This window comes from Eulemur rufifrons, chromosome 18 (genome assembly GCF_041146395.1).
Source record: "Eulemur rufifrons isolate Redbay chromosome 18, OSU_ERuf_1, whole genome shotgun sequence".
In the NCBI taxonomy this organism is placed as follows: Eukaryota; Metazoa; Chordata; class Mammalia; order Primates; family Lemuridae; genus Eulemur; species Eulemur rufifrons.
Window position 1 is genome coordinate 42,226,287 of NC_091000.1, and position 19,114 is coordinate 42,245,400.

General features: G+C 37.4%; 1 protein-coding gene across 5 annotated transcripts in view; it reads left to right on the forward strand.

Moving 5' to 3' along the window:
* The window catches only part of RAPGEF2 (Rap guanine nucleotide exchange factor 2), a 240,526-nt gene that overhangs the window by 80,106 nt on the left and 141,306 nt on the right, over positions 1-19,114 (forward strand). For all 5 annotated transcript variants that reach the window (XM_069493495.1, XM_069493496.1, XM_069493493.1 and 2 more), the window contains exon 3: positions 3,367-3,423. In XM_069493495.1, the coding sequence (XP_069349596.1) occupies positions 3,367-3,423 (57 nt within the window). The remainder of the gene's footprint in view (positions 1-3,366; positions 3,424-19,114) is intronic.

The window sequence follows — 19,114 nt, forward strand, 5'->3', positions numbered from 1 at the left end:
CCTTGGGATTAATAGAGAACAGTCAGTTAAGATTCCCATATAATACTGTTTTCTAATTTTAGGAAAAAAATGCTCTTGATCAAGATTTTCAGTTTGTTTATTGAGTATTGGGCAGTAGAGCAATGTTAGCGTTCCCCCACGAGGGACGGGGAAAGGGGCTTTCATTTATTTGAAACCTTCAGCTCCCTGCAGTGTTGTGGAGCAGTTAAAATAGATGTCACTATTTTGCTATAAGCTCACGAATGTAAAAGTTTTCAGATCTTCACTTAAAGACTATATTTTTTCAACATAATTTAAACTATTTTTCTAATGTGTACCCCTTTAATCTGTACAAACTAGAAGCAGCATATTTACCAAAGGGGAAGAGAATGCTGTAGTTTGGAGTGGAAACCAAAAATCTGTGAAAAGTAGAGCAATTGTTTGGGGCTATTTAGTGTGGAAACAAGAGCCTGCTGAAATACATGTATGTTTTCTTCAGCATTTTGGATGAGTGTAATTGTCATTTTACGGGCACCTTTAGATCATTAAGGAATAAGTTAGGATTATAATACTCTTTAGGAAATCAGGGAAGATCAATATGCTTTTGCTAAAACATTCCTTAACAAAGTTTAAAGACAAAAGCATTTGGTACTTATTTATTTCATTTATTTACAACATTGTCACATAAGAAACTTTATCAAGATTTCCTGATATCACTGGTTACATTTATTTATTTTGTAAACAATTATTGATTGATTGGAGGCCATTTGTGTGCTAGAAATTGATGTCGACTGTGGAGACATACCTTTGGGGTAGATCAAACCATCACTGAACTTATGTTCCTAGTGGAGCAGACAAGATTGAGATAATGAATCAATATTACTTTATTCAGATGTTAGTGTGTTGAGTGTGGTAAGAATGGGTGCTGGGCTGATCTGACTTTGGAGCCAAAAGGAGGTGACATTTGAGTCAGGGCAGCCGTGCAAAGATTTCTGCAATGTAGAGGGACCCAAAATGCTCTGTCATGGGAACAGGCTTGGTGTAGGGGAAGGCATGGACTATGGTATAGTAAAGTATAGTAAGTAATAAGTAAAATATAGTATAGTAAGGATAGCAAATAGTATAGGACCTTGTATTCAAAGATAAGAAGTTTGGATTTTCTTCTTGAGGTTGTGGAGATGAAGAGCAGAGGTGTGAGATGATCTGACTTACTGTGGAAGCTGCATGGAGAATGGACGGTAGGCGTGCAAAGGTAGAAGTAGAAGTCTGTACTTGTGGTCCGGGTAAGAGATAGTGGTGGGCTAATGATGGCTCATACTGGATTTTAGCAGGGCAGATGGTGAACTTGGTCAGTTTTGAAGGATACATTTTGGAAACAGGTGCTGGAAGAAAGATGAATGTGAAGAAAAGAGAGGAATCAAGAATGAGGACTGCAAGGTTGTTGGCCTAAATATTTAGATACTAATTTTGGGAGAGCAGCTTTTTGGGGGAGAAATTAAGGTTCTGTTTGGGATATTTTAAACGTGAGGTGGCTATTACACATTCGAGTAGCTACATAGAGTAGTCATTTAAATGAGTGGCTGTCTCGATGAGAGATTAGGTCTGGGTCATTGCTTTGGAAATCATCAGTTTATAGATTAAAATCATAAACTGGGTGAGATTACTTGGGAATAGAGAAGGATAAGGCCAGGCCCCTGGAAATAACATTTAGAGGTCAGGTAGAGGAATAGGGTGGGAGGAAATCCAAAGGAAACCCGGAAAATGAGTAGTAAGTTAAGTGGAGAAAACTAAGAGGCCAAGGACAGGAAGCCTAAAGAACATAGTGCTATAAGGAAAAAGGAGTAATCAAATGCTGCCGAGAAGTGAAATTAGGATAAGGACAGATAGGATTTAGATAACAAGGGGGATGCAGATTACTTTTAGATCCTTTTCTTTGGAGTTTCAGGGACCAAATGTTGAAGAGTGGGGAAGAGGGTGAGAAAGTGGAGTGTATAGACAACTCTAAAGGGAGATTTTCTGTAATGGAAGAGCAAAATGTAGATAATAGCTGGAGGGGCATGTGAAGTTAAGAGAGGATCGTCACCCCACTCAAGAGGTGCTATACAAAGATGTGTTTATACATAGGTGGGCATGATTGGGTAGAGAGGCAGAAATGGGTGGTAATGTGGGGGAAGGAGGTAAGCTTGCAGGAACACAGGGTCTCGTGTAGGAGAAGGAGTGAGATTTAGGGTGGAAGTAAAGAGGCGGAGGCCAAGACCCTTCTGTTCTAACAGGAAACAAGGCAGAGCCTCATACTTCATTTGAGACCAAATATTTTTAGACTCATCACTTGTGACATCATCCCTTCCTATGAAGAATTGGGATTCAACCTGTTAAAGAAGAATGTGCGATTAATGATGTGTGTTCAAGATTTACTGCTGCCTCCTGGAGTTCAGTGAGAGTTAGTTGGAGTGTTAGGAGGATGAGACTGAGGATAAGGACCTCTAACGTAGGCTGGTGGCAGTGGGAAGAACAAGGAGGAAGTGTACCGCAGAGAGTTTTGTTGGATTTAGTAAACAGGGGAAAGAAACGTGGATGTGGGTTGATGGCAGTGTTTCACAGGTTGGAAAACATTAGCCCCTTTGACCAAAATGGAGGCGATGTTGAAATAATCACTTTTGTAGCAAGCTTTTTCTATTTACTCATTTCTTCAAAAGACAGAATAGTCATTCTCTGATTTGCATTTGTGTGTTTTGGAGAATACTTAATTGGCTTCATACAATCGGATGCTTCTTGAAGATGCTGTTCTCAAGGTCATTTTGAATATTTAAACATTATTCATGTTTTTCATAATTTTTATAATTTCCTAATTTTTTCCTCCAGGGTGAGTCAGCTGAAATAACATATCTTTAAGGTCCTAAAGCCTCCATTTAGTCATTGGTAATAAAAATACTTAGTTAATAAAAGCCTACTTTTGTCTGAAATTCCATACTGTTGAGTAACGTTAATGTTGAGCCGTGAATGATGTTATCACTTTTTAAATGAATAGGTTTTCCTTTCTAAGTTTTAGGTTCCTACTTGTTCTCTATTTACCTTGGGGAACATTAATTTATCCACGTGCCATTTACAAAGTATAAAATACACACAGTGTTTTTCCCCACAAAATAAGCAGAGTGAAGTTGACATCTTATCAGATGTTTTTTTCTAGCATATCTTTGCCAGATTTTATTTTGTTTTATTTAATTTTGTTAACCTAGGTACCAAAAATATTCATCTCGAGGCTAATAAAGGATGGTGACAAGCCATGTAAAATAATCTTTCTGGACTACATGGCTCATTTAAGTTTTTTAAACTGTTAGTCTGTTTTTAATGACAGTTATTGAACTCATGTCTTTATCTCTTTTGCAGGTTAATGTGTGAAACTGTGAGATATGAAAGACACGAAGCCAATGAAGTTTTATACTAGTAGGTGTTTCCTTTCTATTGTTCATTTCCTTAAGGTATCAGAGGAGTGTTAATAACAGCTGGCTAAGTTAGCATTAACTTATTTCTGTGTTATTTTTCATAGTTTAGAAATGTGAAACTTTTGGACTATTTCCTGTCATAAGTAGTAACAGTCCTTTCCTGATAAGTTCACATTTGTACTTTATCTCTCATGTGTAGGTCAGAGATATTATTTCACATTAATAGAGTATTTTGACATTTTTATCATTATGCAGTAAGAAATGATACACAGTCTTTCCAACAGAGCAAAATATACATTCCCACAGCGATACCAGATGAAATGCGAAGATAGCATAAAGATCGTATTTTAGTTTATACTTACTTTCAGAAACAGGAAAATAAAGCTGTCCACATCTCTTTGGGTATAGTTTCATCTCTAAATAATATTGACATTCCTTATGAAATGTGTAACATATTCCTTAAAAAAATGATAATGAATTTTTAAAGAATGTGAGAAATATACAATAGATAAATAATGGCATGTTAAGGGTATATAAGCTATGATTTACTAGACATATCATTTTGTTCATGATGTTTACCATCACTGTTCTGTTGACTTTGCCTTCTGTTTTTCAAAGCATTTATTAAATGATTACTTCCAGGCATATTATAGGGAATATTTATTGAAATGAAAAAAACATAGCTTTTGCCCTTAAGGAATCCATAATCTTTTGTGGGAGGTAAAAATAGAATAAAAGTAAAACAACAACAACAACAACAAATATTATAACAAACCAAAATAATCGTGAGAATGTAGACATGTGCAGAGTGTTGAAGTTGTGCCCAGGAGCACTCGAGGGACATAGGGAGAGCCTCAGAGAAGTGGCCGTTTGAACTAGGTCTCAAAGGTGTGTCCAGGAGTCTAGAGAGGCTATTGGCAGAAAAGAGACACAGGTGAAGGGGCCTGGCCTGATGGTGGGTGTGCCCAGCCTGTGGTGTGGGTGGGGTGATGGATCCAGAGAAGAGACAGGCCACAGTCACACTTGCTTGTGAACGAGTGGTTTAAGAAAGAGGCTCCATTCTTTAGTCAACTAGACATGAGTTTTTTCCCTCCTAAATAACATTTATGGTATGGCAAATCACAGACACAATATTAGAGACAGTGGTGTAATGGACCCCCAAATATTCATCATCCAACATGGGGAACTCACAGCCAACTGCTTTTCATCTTTCATTCTCCCTCTCCTGACTCCAACTGGATTATTTTGAAGTACATCCAAGACATCGTATCAATTCATCCGTAATTATTTTGACATATAACTTTAAACAATAATGACTTTAAAAAACTTTAAATACATTATTATCACCAAGTCTTAACACCTAACTCTTTGATATCATAAAAATATGCAAATTTCTTTGTCTCAGAATTTTTTTTTACAGCTTATTCGAGTCAAGATCTAAGGAAAGCCCATCCATTTGGATTGTTGCTGTCTTTCTTAAGCCTCTTAATAGTAGGTTGGCGGCTTGCTTTCAAGCAGCAAAATGACGTGATCAGATGCCTCCTAACCCAACTCGTCCCCTCAGAGATAATTCCTGTGGCTGTATGAAAATAGGAAGGGTGGGCTAGATTGAGTGGCCGGGCGGGGACTGTGAGGAGATGGTTGGGGCAGTCCGAGGTGGCGAGTGCTTGACCTGAGGCAAAGCTGAGGGGATAGAGGAGTCAGGATGGATTTTAGAGGAAGATGTAGGTGGGTAGGAACTGGCAGGATTCTTAGGTTGTCACTTAGGAAACTGTGTTCCTAATATGTTCATAAACTGTGCTTAGCAGCCAGCTGTAAATCTCCATGGAGATCTTAAAAGAACATGCATCAGATATAAAAGTAGTAAATAGCCAAGGCAATTGATAATGAGAAAACTAACCACAGAGGCAAATGTCCTTATTCTTGAAGAAATGAAGATGTAAATAACTTAAAATATTTGTTTCTTTTAGGACCAATGAGAAGCTATCAACAGAATAGGTATACAAAAATTAGGGTTGGAAAACTGATCAATATTATTGATATTTTTGAAGCAGTCTAGTGGCAGTAGGCATCAACTTTCTATTAGTTTGTCCTTGGCTTCTGAAACATGGTCTGTGATGTGATGAGGAGGTGACAGCAGACATTGAGCAAGCGCTTGCTGTGTCCCATGCGCTCTAATACGTGCCTTGTGTGCATTAATTTGCTTACTCTTCATAGATGTCTTGTGAGGTAGCCGTTACCATTATCCCTGTTTTACACATGGAGGAACTGAGGTTTTGAGAAGATAAGGAACTTGCCCAGGATAAAGAATTGCCTAAAGAGGGACCTGGATTTGAGCCCAGACATTGTGATTTTACAGCCTTAGCTCTTATCCTAGTCACCAGCATTTTCCAGCCTTTTTTAATGCCATGACACCATAAAAAACGATACCGCTTGCGTCCATGCTGGGATAAACACGCAATCTCTCCCTATCCCGTCCTCCCCAAAGGGTGATGCTGGCAGCTGAAACCCATCAGCAGCTCTGCCTGTGTTACTGGGACTCCCCAGCTGTTATTATTTATTGCTCGTTTAAGTTGAAGGTAGATTGCAGTGTTTTTAAACATACCTGGCTTTTTTTTTTTTAAGTCAGTTTAGACAGTGCATGTGAGCTGTGCTGATAATGCAAAGCCATATTTTAGATGATCCTAAATTGAGTGCATTTGACTCGTAGCTAGAGTTGGTTATAGTAGTTGCTCATATCTGACTAGTTAGAATTAGGTGACAGTGTTCGTAAGCGATGAAGTCTGTGGGTATTCAGTATATCATGATTTCATAAGACTGAAAATTCACAGAGACTAATTGTAGATTCACATAATCAGATTTCTAGTACTTGGCCAGTCTTGTGATGAAGTATAACTGAATTATTTTCTTCCGTGATGCTTGAGCCAGCATGCTTCTGCTCTTACCAGTTTGTGTAAGTGCAGTTTTGAAAATTAAAGAACACTCATATTTGTGGTATATGTAAATCTGTGATAACTTAATAGTAGTACCCCTGTTTTTGGGACCTGATGTTATTACTTCATGGGGAAATGACTTGTTTGTCCTGTTTTCCCTTGAGCTTAGTTTAAAGAACATACTGTAGTCAGAAAATCAAAGACTTTTAGACTTTGGTTTTATGACCAAGAGATGAGTAGTCATTTTCCTCATTATGTTTGTGTCCTGGTGACTTCTGAGTCCAAGGTTTTCATAATTTTACCAGGTAAATATAATACTCTTTTGATCTACCTTTGTACCTCATTTTACTCATCTATAATATGGAAACATAATAATAGTTACTACTCTTCATGGTTGGCGTGAGGATAAATGCAATAACATGTACAAAGTGCTTAGAATAGTTCATCTATAATAAGTGCACAAAAATGTTAGTGCAAACATCGTCGTCATTATCATCGTTGTATTGATAATTTACACTTTGGTCTCCCAGTTTTTTAGTTGCTTTAAACTTTTGTTAGGAAGGAATACTCCTAACATTCCTTATGTTGTGAAGGTTATAGTAGTGATGTTTTAACTCTCATGGTGTTATTGTTTTAACATAAACCAACAAGTAGACAAAAATGCCATTTTAAATTGTATTGAGATTGGGGGGCAAGAGTTGCGGTTCTGGTAAAATTGCATTTTGAAATTTAGAACTGCCCATTTAAAATTGACTAGTATTTGTTTGCATTAGAAAGTTAGGTAGGCCAGGCAGTGGTTCACACCTATAATCCTAGCACACGAGGGAGGCCGAGGCAGGAGGACAGCTTGAGCCCAGGAGTTTGAGGTTGCAGTGAGCTATGATGACACCACTGTGCTCTAGCCCGGGTGACAGAATGAAACTCTGTCTCCCCCTCAAAAAATAAAGAAAAATAAAATTATTTGAACTTTGCAGAATGAGAAAGACTGCCATGTAATTTCTGCCTTCCTTTTGTTTATTATCTACTATATGTTAGGTATTTTGCTCTCTTGGGAATACCAAGGTGGATAATACAAATGGCTAACCTGAGAGACCTTAATTTATATTTGTCTTTATTTAAGAATTTAATATGAAACGAGACATATATATGTAAAAACACTGGATAAATAATAGTGAAAGTTGCAGCATTTCATCAATAAGCAGAAGAGGTGTCAGCTGAGAATTTGTTTCTTCTGAAAAATGCTTAGAACCTGGGGCTATCTCCTAGTACAGCACGGAAACTCAGTTTTTAAAGCTGTCTGTTCTGCTTTAGTTTTTCCTTAATGGCCAGCCACCCTCACTATTTCAAAGTTCAATATATAATTATGCTTAAAATGCTCGAAACCTTTGGACCAGAAATCCAACCACTGGAAAAATTTTAGCTGCGCACGCACGCGTACCCAAATTATAAATGTATGTAACTCTATATCTCAATGCCTGTTTTCCACATACATCACACTGAATGGTTTGGTTTCCAAAAGAGTTTTCATAGCACTTTGTTAAGGGGTTTATCTCTCTCTATTCCAGGAGAGGAAATTGTTCCTCCATAAAAGAGCTGCACTAAAGCCTATTGGGTCTTTTAAAGCATTTTCATTTAAATCTGTAAATGTGCAATTTAGAACTGCAAGCCTCAGCGGAGCTCTCATTGCTTTTAGCAGTCTTTGCACTTGTTGATTTGGCTTTCTGTTTTCACAGCAGCTATTCCCACTGCTCTGCAAGGCTGCTAACCCCTTGCACGTGCCTTCCCACACCTACCCCAGCTGACTCTGCCTCAAGCTTTGCTTTGTGTTCTCAAATGCCCTAATTCATCTGGAGGTGCATTTGCCTCTTGTCCCAACTCCTGCCTTCAGGAGGAAGAGATGCCTTTTTGCCTGTATGATATTGTTATTCCTGTTCTCATCTTCATCTTGACTGCATCGTGCCCCTTTTCTGCAAACTGCGAGTGGGCCATGTCTTCCCTCTTAATAGCTCTTCTCTCTCCTCCAACTCTATAACCTGAATCCAATTATTGCACTATTTTTTTATCCTTCCTGATGTGGCCCAACTTTTACATTACTGTCTTGTTTTTAAATTATTATAAAAGCCCTCATCTACTACTTAGGTTGTTTTAGTTTTTTTGTTTTCCCCTCTAGGAAGCAAGATGCTTCAAATCTCCTTTCTACCCAGCAAGATGTAACCACTGCTTTGAAGTATCTTTTCTGTTCATGTTTCCATAATTTTGCTATCCTTGTATATATATGTAAAGAAAATGGTGAGACCTAAAGTTTCATTTATTTGAAAAAAATGATATCTTTAAAGAACTAGCCTTTGCATAGAATTGTAGGACAAGGGTGTTTAACCACCAAGCCTGGCATGTTATGATGTACGTGTTTATTTAAGTATGAAAATTCAAGCATACGTACACCTATGCCCACACATACACATACACATACTTAAGGATTGTTTTATGTACATATGATGATACTTTAAGGCTTCTTGACAATGATGATATTTTTATATTTACTATTTTTAAATGAAAATGTTTTATTTTTGTGTTGAACAGAAGAATATTTAAATAAAAATATTAAAAATGTAATGCAAACTCCATGGGGGTAGGGACTATGGTTATGTTTTAAGTTTGTATTTACCATGCCTAGCACAGAAATGGATAGTCTGTTCTGTTATTTTTTGTGTTTTTTTTTTTTTTTTTCCGAAGGAAGGAACTCCTTTGATCTGTAGATAAAGACCTTCATTATGGTCTAACCTCCTCATAATATGGCTGGTTACATGTCATTAGGTGTTAGATTCTTTGTATCAATTTTCTATGAAACAACTTAGTGAATACTTAGGGAATAAAAACCTGTTTAAAGTAACGTATACTAGAAAAATATGACTTACTTTCTGTGCTGTCTGATAAATTCGGGTTAGTGCTGCTCTTGTTTTGCAGTGTTGTTGCGGCCCCTTGCGGTAGAGATGGCTTCTTTAGCAGACTTGGGCAGATTTAGCTTTGAATTTGACTCTCTCTCTGGGTGCGTATAAGTTATCTTTAATCTTTCTGAGACCCAGATTACGCTGGGTGAAGAACAGATTTCTTGTGAAGATGAAATTGTAAGGTATAAAGTCTAAATGACAAATTTCTGAAAGAGCCAAATTTTTCCAAACGAGTCAGTTTTCCCAAAAGAGCCAATTTTTCAGATCTGACTGCTCCGTTAAATTTGATAAATTGTTCCTGGAGCCTTTGGATTTATCCCTTTACCCTCAATATAGCTGAATCATTGATTTGATGTAATAAATTTGTAATTTATATTGATATTTTTCCTTCCATTTAAAGATGAAAGTTTATTGAATAACTTCATAACTCCCAGTGCATCACTTTTTCATTTCATTTTTTAAGCGAATTCTATAAATGTAAGAATGACTACATTAATGAGCCTGTAGATTCTGGCTTTATTAGTTCTTCAGTAGTTTATATTGTTCACTCTGCTGGTGATGTGCGTTACCATGATTTTTTTAAAAAAAAAATGGATGTTCACTATGTCCCCTGTGTTTTCAGTATGAAGCTAAAATGTCCTTAACATTTTCATCAGTTTTCAGAGTTCTTATTGATGTTACCGAGTTATCCCGTTTATTGGTTCCAGGTCCTTGTAATTGAGTTGCTGTTGACTATTGAATAAGGATTTTCTGAAAAACTTAATGGTGCTTTTTTTTTTTCACTTCAGAGTTTTTAATTATAAGTGAAGTAATTTTCTTATAATTTAGAACTTTCAGGAAATAGAACAGAAATTATCCTCTACTTTAAAAATGTTACTTGTTTTCCTAATGTGGGAATTTATACATAATTTATATACTTATATAATTGAATATTATGAATGATATCATTCAAAAATATTGCCGTTCTGAAGGTGGAAAATGTAAATGCCAAATCCTTTAACTCTTGGTAGAGCTCTTTCTAGAACATGGTAAATACTTTATGCCTTAGTAAAAATGGTATTTGCCTTTATATTTCTTTTGGCCCGATATTGTTAGGGTCACTTAGTATGCAGTGTTGCATTAATTTATCTGGTGAGCTGCTTTTGTGCCATTGGCTATACAAAAATAAATAATACAGATTTTTGTCTTTGAGCTTATAGCTTAGAGCCCCATCAGAGTAGCAAAAATACACAAATAACTATTAAACTTTGTGTTAAATGCAGTTACAGAAGTGATGTGGAAAAGATTAAAATTCAATAATTTTAATTATCTGAAAAGCCATCTGTGTATTGGAAGGTGGCCATTGTCAGAACTTTTTTTAAGCCCATGGAACATTGTGCTCATAGGAAATCCTGCTCAGCTCAACAGCAGTGGCCATTATGGTTGAAAGAGGGTTGGACACTGTGAAGTCCCAGGGGCGCTCAATACTGGAAACCGCTGATCTGAACTGTCTGCTGGGCACCTGTGGAAGGATACAGGCTAATTTGTTGTAAATAAGTAATTTTCACTGTGTTGTTTTGGCCTAGTCATATATTGGAGAATACACGTCTAAGCTGGTAAAACACTAGAATAACAGTCTAGGGGAGTAAAAATGAGGCTCTGAACTTCAGCAGAGGGCTTTGATTAAGAGACTTGGGAGGGAAGTCCACAGAATGTGATGATAGTTGTGGAGAAGAGTTTAGGAGGACTTTGTTTTCTGGTTTTATCTTTCGGTTGGATGAGGTTGGTGAGACAGCAGACACAGGAAAAGGAACAGGTGCTTTCTATTTTTGGTCACTGGCGGCCCTCTTAGATTCCTTGCGGGTCGTCTCCACGTAATTATCGAAACCTGTGTTAGTCTTCATTTTATTTCCCTCTCTGGTTTTTCAGCTGAAGATGTGAGGCCAGTAGCCCTAGGGGATTCCTGTCTTCTTTTCTCCCAGATGCCAACAGTTTTGTCGTTTGAAGGTGGTGCTGTGTGGTGTGACATCCTGGATAGTATAGTGTGACCTTTCTGAAATACTTGATGCTATGCGTGGTTCTCAGCCGACCTAACTGTCTGTGATAGCGGTGTCCTGGCTCTTCCTAACCACCCACTGTTTCTGGACATCCCACGGTGCTCATCTCACCTGTTCTTATTCACAAAGCCATTGCCACCTTTCTGCTACTGTGTTTTAATGCCCTTGTTCATGTCTGTATGAAGCGTTGAGAGGTGCTTCCTCACTCCCCTGGGCCACTTCTGACAGTGCCATACTGCACTTGCTCTCTAGCGTGGGAAGAATCCCTTCTCGTTCTGTAGTTTGTAAGGATCATCTCGGAAAGCACTAACTTCTGGTCCTAAATTGTTTGTATTTTTCGTGGGAACCGCTCTTTTGGTTTCTGTTTGTCCCTCCCACCCCTAAAAGACAGATGTCCGTGTTTGTGGCTGGACAGGAGCCCCGTTTTGAGCCCACTGTTTTGCCCTCAAACCCCACCCCCACTCCGTTTTGTCACAAGTCTCTTCTCTCCCCTGTCACTTCCTGTCTTCTTTGCTATTAGCCAGCTCTTTTTGGCTGAATGGGCTTCACTTAAGTTTTCATATTGTATTAACAGCCGAATACAGTAGCTTTTTCGCAGTTACTTTCTTGCTCCCTAATAATTATCTTGGCTGATTGAATTAATTTCTTTTGATTTATTAGCATTTATTTTTTTCAACTTCAAGTTGATCGCTTGCATTGGCTTCCTACTTTGTAGAGAAAGTGGAGCCGCACATGCAGCTCTTTCTCATGGAGACAGCGTCACCTTGTGGATCTCTAGGATATTGCTGAGTAAGTTCGTTAAGCCTGGCTTCGTTTTTCCGGTTACTGGTAAATCGAAGCTCACATCTTTGACTTTCAAACACTATAATATCTTATCTGAATTGGTGTCTATTCAGTTCATTAATTTATTCATTAAGAAAATGTCTGAGTGCCAATAAAGCATCACGTAGTGTATATACTGGGGGTACTGATGAGTTATAGGAGTTTAAAAGCTAATGGGAAAAAAAGTCCTAATATAAATAATTATACTCTGGCAACTGCTTCATGTGAGCATGTTCAAAGCACTCTCGGAAGCTATGAGGAAGATGACTCACTTTACTTGGAATATACCAAAATACTTCTCAGTGGAGGTGGTAGTTAACCTGGAACTTGAAGGATGAATAAGAAGTTTGCCAGATAAAAAGTACTATTTAGAAGCTGGAACAGCAGATTTGTTCAAAGGCTTTGAGGCACAGGTGGAAAGGAAGTGTGGTGTGGCTGAACAGCATGAGGCTTGCAGCATAGGGAATGTTGGGGTTAGGAGCAGAAGGCAAAGCTGTAGGTTGGCCTTTTCGGAGACAGTTGTACAAGAGGAGAGGAGAGGAAGAGAACTAGTATTTTTTTTCTTTTTTTTTTTATATTATGCAAGGTACTTCTTGTATACTGCTTCATTTAATGAAAGTAACTTTGTGAACAGATACTGAGCTCCCCATTTTACAGTTTAGGCACTAGAACCTCAGAATTTGACTTCACCAGTATCACGTGGCTGGCATGAAAGAACAAGTCTATGCTTCAAAACCTGTGCTGTTTGCATGGCGTCATGTTGGTTTCTTTCTATGCTATGACATGGGGTTTGGACTTGTCTTGTTAAAGAACCCTGGGGTATAAGCAGAAGTATGTCATGATCTGAGCATACCTAGGCAAATGATAAGTGAGATATTGCCCAGCTTCTACAAGGTATGACACACAGTTCCTGCCTTAAAAGAAAGTTCAGTGTGGTTGGAAGAAGATACCTCAGGGATAGAAATCATTAGAGAAAAATATAAAACAGAATGAAATTAGAAAGGATAAGTATTTTAGAATTGGAATGCAGTTGTGAGAAGATTTTCTTAAAAAGTAGGGTTAGAATGACTTTCTCAGGAAAAAGATCACTTTCAGTGGCAATACTTCCTCAAATAATTCAAGATGAGCGTGATAACCTATCTTATACATGAATAAGTCTACTTTAAAGAATCAATCTACTATACTTAGAATAGAAACCTCATGTAAAATTGTCATTTGAGATCAATAATTAACCATAGATGTTTTATTCTCTCACTTTAGTACCAAAGGCAAATAAATACCATTTAGTTCTTAAAAATCTTATCTCTACTGTTCAGTGTACTTTGGAGATAACCACTTAAATCAGGCAAATACACTGAAGGTATTTGTTTTCCTAGCTTTCAATTTGTCTTGACCATTTTAATCCTGCAGATAGTAGGGCCCCTTTGGGCAAGGATTTACTCTGGGAAGCCCCAGCCATCTCCTTTAAGCACATTCTTTCCCCATTTGGAAGACCTTTTTACAATTTTAAAGTATACTAATTATGACACCAGGCAGTATCTAAAGATTGCTTTACCAGCATGAATCTTACTTTCCTGGCTTAAAATCTGAGACAGCGAAGTTCTTCTACAGGAAGGTAAATGTTACTTTGCGGAGATAGCCTCATATATTCATATATATATATTGTGTGCATATATATATATATATATATAAATGTACTTGAAGTATCTTTAAAATTGTTGTAACAAGCAAAGTTGTTTGGTTGCTATAATGCTTATTTTTCTGTATTTGTTTACACATTAAATTCTTACAAAACAAAACAAAACAAAAAAGTAGGGTTAGAGCCATTCCTTAAGGTACAGAGTGTAATTTAGAGAAAGGTAAGCATCTTGAGCAGATTGGCAGAGTAAGGAAGGAACAGGCAAGAAGACAGCCGGTCAGGAGCAGTGAGTTCTGTTGAGGAATAGTAGAAAGCAAGGGGGGAAAAGGGTGGAATTGGATTAAGTATTCGCATCTTGCCCATTATTCCAAGTCTAGGCTGGAATGCTAAGTTTATACTTCGAATGCCCGATAGGGACCCTACATTTTTGACCGGTTCAGAGGTCTTGTGCCTGATTATACTGGAAATTGAATCGATCATTTTGTGATGGTCTGTTTATGTTTTGTTTTGTTTGACTTATCAGTGTCCTCACTGTTGGTAAAAACCAAAAATGGGAGCCTTTTAGAGTGCCTTGTGTGTATATATAATATGTACCTGGACTTTTGAAGTTTTATTTTTGTCCATTGTAGGATGAGATGTCTTGGAATCAAATTAGTTGTGTACACTGTTGTTCATAGCTCATGATCCTGTGAAGTCAAATTCTGAGATTCTGAGAAGACTTTGGTCTTCCCTAAGTGTGGGTTTGGCTGATAAGGGGAACTTGCACAGTACTGCTCTCCTATATGAACCCCTCAATTGTCAAATTTCTTGCTTCTACCTTATACTAGCGTAAGACTTAGATTATTTGGAAATGCTTGGTCAGGGTTCTTCCAAGATAAAGATTTTGCTATTTCAGTGACCATTATAGGGACTGCTTAGCTCATAGTTCAAAAACATACAACAGTTATTTGAGAAAAATTAAAATAGCACTTGTTAGTAAAACATATTACCTAATTGCATGGGTATTAATAGAATTGTATTTTTTTTTTTTTCTTGCCGTTTGTTCCTGTTGGGACTTGGTATCAAGACAGTTTTTCCTGAAGGTTTTTCAAAGTTGACAAGCCCCATGCATAAGACTCATCTGGGATATTTGTTTAAAAGTCACTTTGGTGGATCTCCCATCTAATGATCAGAAACTGGGAGATTGGGTGAGATAGGTGGAGTCTGGGAACATTCATTTTTAATCAGCATCCCAGGTGATTCATATGCACGTTAAAGCTTGAGAGCCACTAGACAGCACAGAATCTCAGTGTTAGTCCTACATATTTATTATTATTACTACTTATAAAGATGATTCTTAACTTATGATGGGGTGATATTGTAAGTCAAAATGTGTTTAATACGCCTAACTTACCGAACATCATGCTTAGCCTGCCTGCTGTAAACGTGCTCCAGTTACATTACGTTAGCTTCCAGTTGGACAGAATCATCCAACACAAAGCCTTTTTTATAATTAAGTGTTGACTTTCTCATGTGATTTATTGAATACCGTACTGAAAGTGAAAAACAGAATGGTTGTATGGGTTTCCACTGAATGTGTCATAAAGCTGAAAAATCCTAAATTGCACCATCGTAAGTGGAGGACTGTCTGTACTATTTTTACTTTTTTTTTTTTTTTTTTTTTTTTTGAGACAGAGTCTCACTCTGTTGCCCGGGCTAGAGTGAGTGCCGTGGCGTCAGCCTAGCTCACAGCAACCTCAAACTCCTGGGCTCAAGCGATCCTACTGCCTCAGCCTCCCGAGTAGCTGGGACTACAGGCATGCGCCACCATGCCCGGCTAATTTTTTTGTATATATATATATATATATATATATATTTTAGTTGTCCATATAATTTCTTTCTATTTTTAGTAGAGACGGGTCTCACTCTTGCTCAGGCTGGTCTTGAACTCCTGACCTCGAGCGATCCACCCGCCTCGGCCTCCCAGAGTGCTAGGATTACAGGCGTGAGCCACCGCGCCCGGCCTATTTTTACTTTTATTTTCAGTCTCCTGTTAACCGGCCTTGTTGTTGGTGTGTCTGCCGAGGTGACCTCCAGTTGCATACCCTTTAAGCACTGAAAAGTGTGCTGCTGCTATTACTAAGTACTGTTCTTGTAATTTCAGTTTCATCTTTGCTATTAAAAAGGCAGTCATCACTTTGCATGTGTGAAAACCCCTTTGGTGACAGCCACACTGGGCGAAGGGAGTGCTTGTAGACCTTGAAGGGAAGCAGGTTGTACCCTACACTGAAATCCTGCCTGCCTGAGGCATAACTGTAAGTGAAAACAAGTGAGCACAGTTAGCACAATGCATCCTGACAAACTAAGGGAAATTTCTGGAGTATTAAGATTGAGTGAAACAGGTTTTGATGATGGTATCCATCTCCTAACAAGGAATTTTCATCACGGAAACTAAACACGAATTCTGTGGGGGATGGGTGGGGGGAGAGGAGAGGAGGGCTTTTCTAGCTTACAGGTATTTCCAGAGTGTCTTTAAAATAAGATTCACTGTTTTTGTATTTTTAGTTCTAATTAGCTTACTTTTTAAATGAAACCTGAATCCTTAAAAGAGACAGCTCAATAATAAATTATGATTATCATATATGGTCTGTAGTAAATGCTCACTAAATTCCACAAGTGTTTGTTGATTGAATGACTGTTCTCTGCAAATGCCTATTCAAGCCAATGTAAATCTTGCAGGTTAACTTTGGATTCTTTTGGGAAGGTAGAGGAACAGCCCATCTATCAGATAACAAAATTGCAGTAAGTGGTAGAGATTGAGAGGTCTAGTTTCTTACCCTCACATCCTCAAATATGTCCCACAGATTTCCTGCTTTGAAGAATCAACCCTATTTATAGGGTAATCAAGGGTTATTAATGGTGCCAGAGTATTCACTGTCATGATATTTTATCCACTTTGACATTGGTTGCCTTTTATTTCATGTGTATTTTATGATCAGTGCCAGGAGAGCTGAGTTTATAAACCTTGCACTTATTTTGTCCATATTATTTTTGCCTTCAGAGTTGACAGATATGAAATAACTGAAAAACCAGTTAATGTTTGCTATATTCTCCGTGTCATAGTGGATCTAGATCATGGTGCTATTTATTGAACTTTTTAAAATGTTAACACACCATTAGTTGTCGTTGAATAATTATTATCTGCATTTAATGATCATTGTTCATTTAATACTTGCAGCAGCTCAAGTAACTTGCCCAAGGCTACATAGTAAGTGGCGATCTACCTTAATTTCCTATTTTTTCTAGATTTCATTTCCCTGGACCAACCTTTTTGTGCTAAAGAGAATATTGTAAGAACAGATTAAAATAAGTTTACAAAATATTCCCTTTTTTCCTGCTTTTTATTTCAATGTTTTGTCATTTGTTATTAAATTTTTTTTAACTGGTTTTGAGTCTGGCAGAACATATCATGTTTACTTGTCATAAATTAGAATTTAATAATAATGCTGTCATATTAAAAAAGACAAATAATTTTTTTTCCCCAAACGAGGTAAATGGTTGCTGGTTGCAAAAGCTAATGATTAAAAACTTGGGAGACAAAGATATAAATTATACTTTGAAGTACTTTGCATTTTCATTTGAGAAATTATTTTACTTTTATGGTTCTTCATTGGAACTAAACTCTGTTTAACAATGATTTTTTTCTTTATGTTTTCTTGAGGCATTGCTGTTGAGCTTAGCAGTCAAGAATTTGGTTAATTTGGTTAAGTGGAACATCTTTTGTGGGGGAAAAGATGTTCCACTGCTGATTCACTTTGGAAGCAAACAGCATAGTGAAAATGATTACATGGTATGATTGGTATTATTAAATAGCTTACCCCATCTGCTTCAGCCACTCTAGCCTCCCCCTAGGCAGTGTCAATCTGTGGACTTTGCACTCACACTCCTGATCCTCCCTGTCCTTTGCCGGGAATGCTTGATCCCTTCAGGACTCACTTGGCTAACTCCTCTGCTTTGCTCAGATGTCCTCTTCTCAGTGAGACTTGAATATAATCTCCATGAGGGCAGGGACCTTTTAGTGTTGTTGTTGTTTCCTGGAGTATTCTAAGCACCTAGAACAGTCCTCCACATAAAATTGTTCAACATTTGTTAAATTGTAACAAACTTCATTAGTAAGATTGTGGGGAAGTAGGTAGGCATATGTATTGCTAATTACCCCTGGAGGACAATTTGACAATATCTATCAAAATTGCAGTGTATGTACCCTTGGACCCAACAGTTGCCCTTCAAGGACTTTATCTTCCAGTTATACTACTACTGTGTGTACAAGATTATTGTGTGTGTGTGTGTGCGCGTGTGTGTGTGTATATGTGGTTCGAGTTATTTTAGTTATCTTTTTTTTTCACTGTTATTTTTGTTTTTGGTACATTTTCCTTTTCCTTTAGGGAATGTTTTTACTCTTGATATGTTTCTTTGTAACATAGGACACACTGATTAACCCTTTTAACCCTTAGTTTTACCACTTATGGATATAATCTTACTGTCTACACCAAATGGTTGTTGCAAAAATTAAATAAAGTAATTCATTCAATTCCTTACCACCATACTTTGAATATAACAAGCATATGTTAAGTATTATCTATTATCACATAACACTTTTGATTTATACGAATTCTGGTTTTAGCTTATTAGTTTTCCAGACTTTTTTTTATAAAAACTTTTAATTTTTATTTTAAATTATTACAGGGGTACAAATGTTTTTGGTTACAAGAATTGCTTTTGTAATGCTTGAGTCAGGGTTATTCATGTGCCCATCACCTAGATAGTGTTCTTTATACATGCTAGGTAGGTTTTCACTCATCCCCTCCTCCCCCCTGCCCCTTGATTGATTTCCATTGAATTATACTTCCCTGTATGCACATGTGTACTCACCAGTTAGTTCCAATTTAATAATGAGCACATGCGGTGTTTGTTTTTCCATTGTTCAGATACTTCACTTAGGATAATGGTCTCCAGTTCCATCCATATTGTTGCAAAAGGCATTAAGTCATCCTTCTTCATGGCTGAGTTGTATTCCATGGTATGCATATACCACATATTGTTAATCTACTCATGAATTGTTGGGCACTTGGGTTGATTCCACATCTTTGCAATTGTGAATTGTGCTGCAATAAACATTTGAGTGCAGGTGTCTTTCTGATAAAATGACTTCCTTTCCTTTGGGTAAATACCCAGAAGCAGGATTACTGGATCAAATGGTAGTTTTAGTTCTTGGAGGAATCTCCATACTGTTTTCCGTAGAGGTTGTACTAATTTGGAGTCCCACCAACAATGT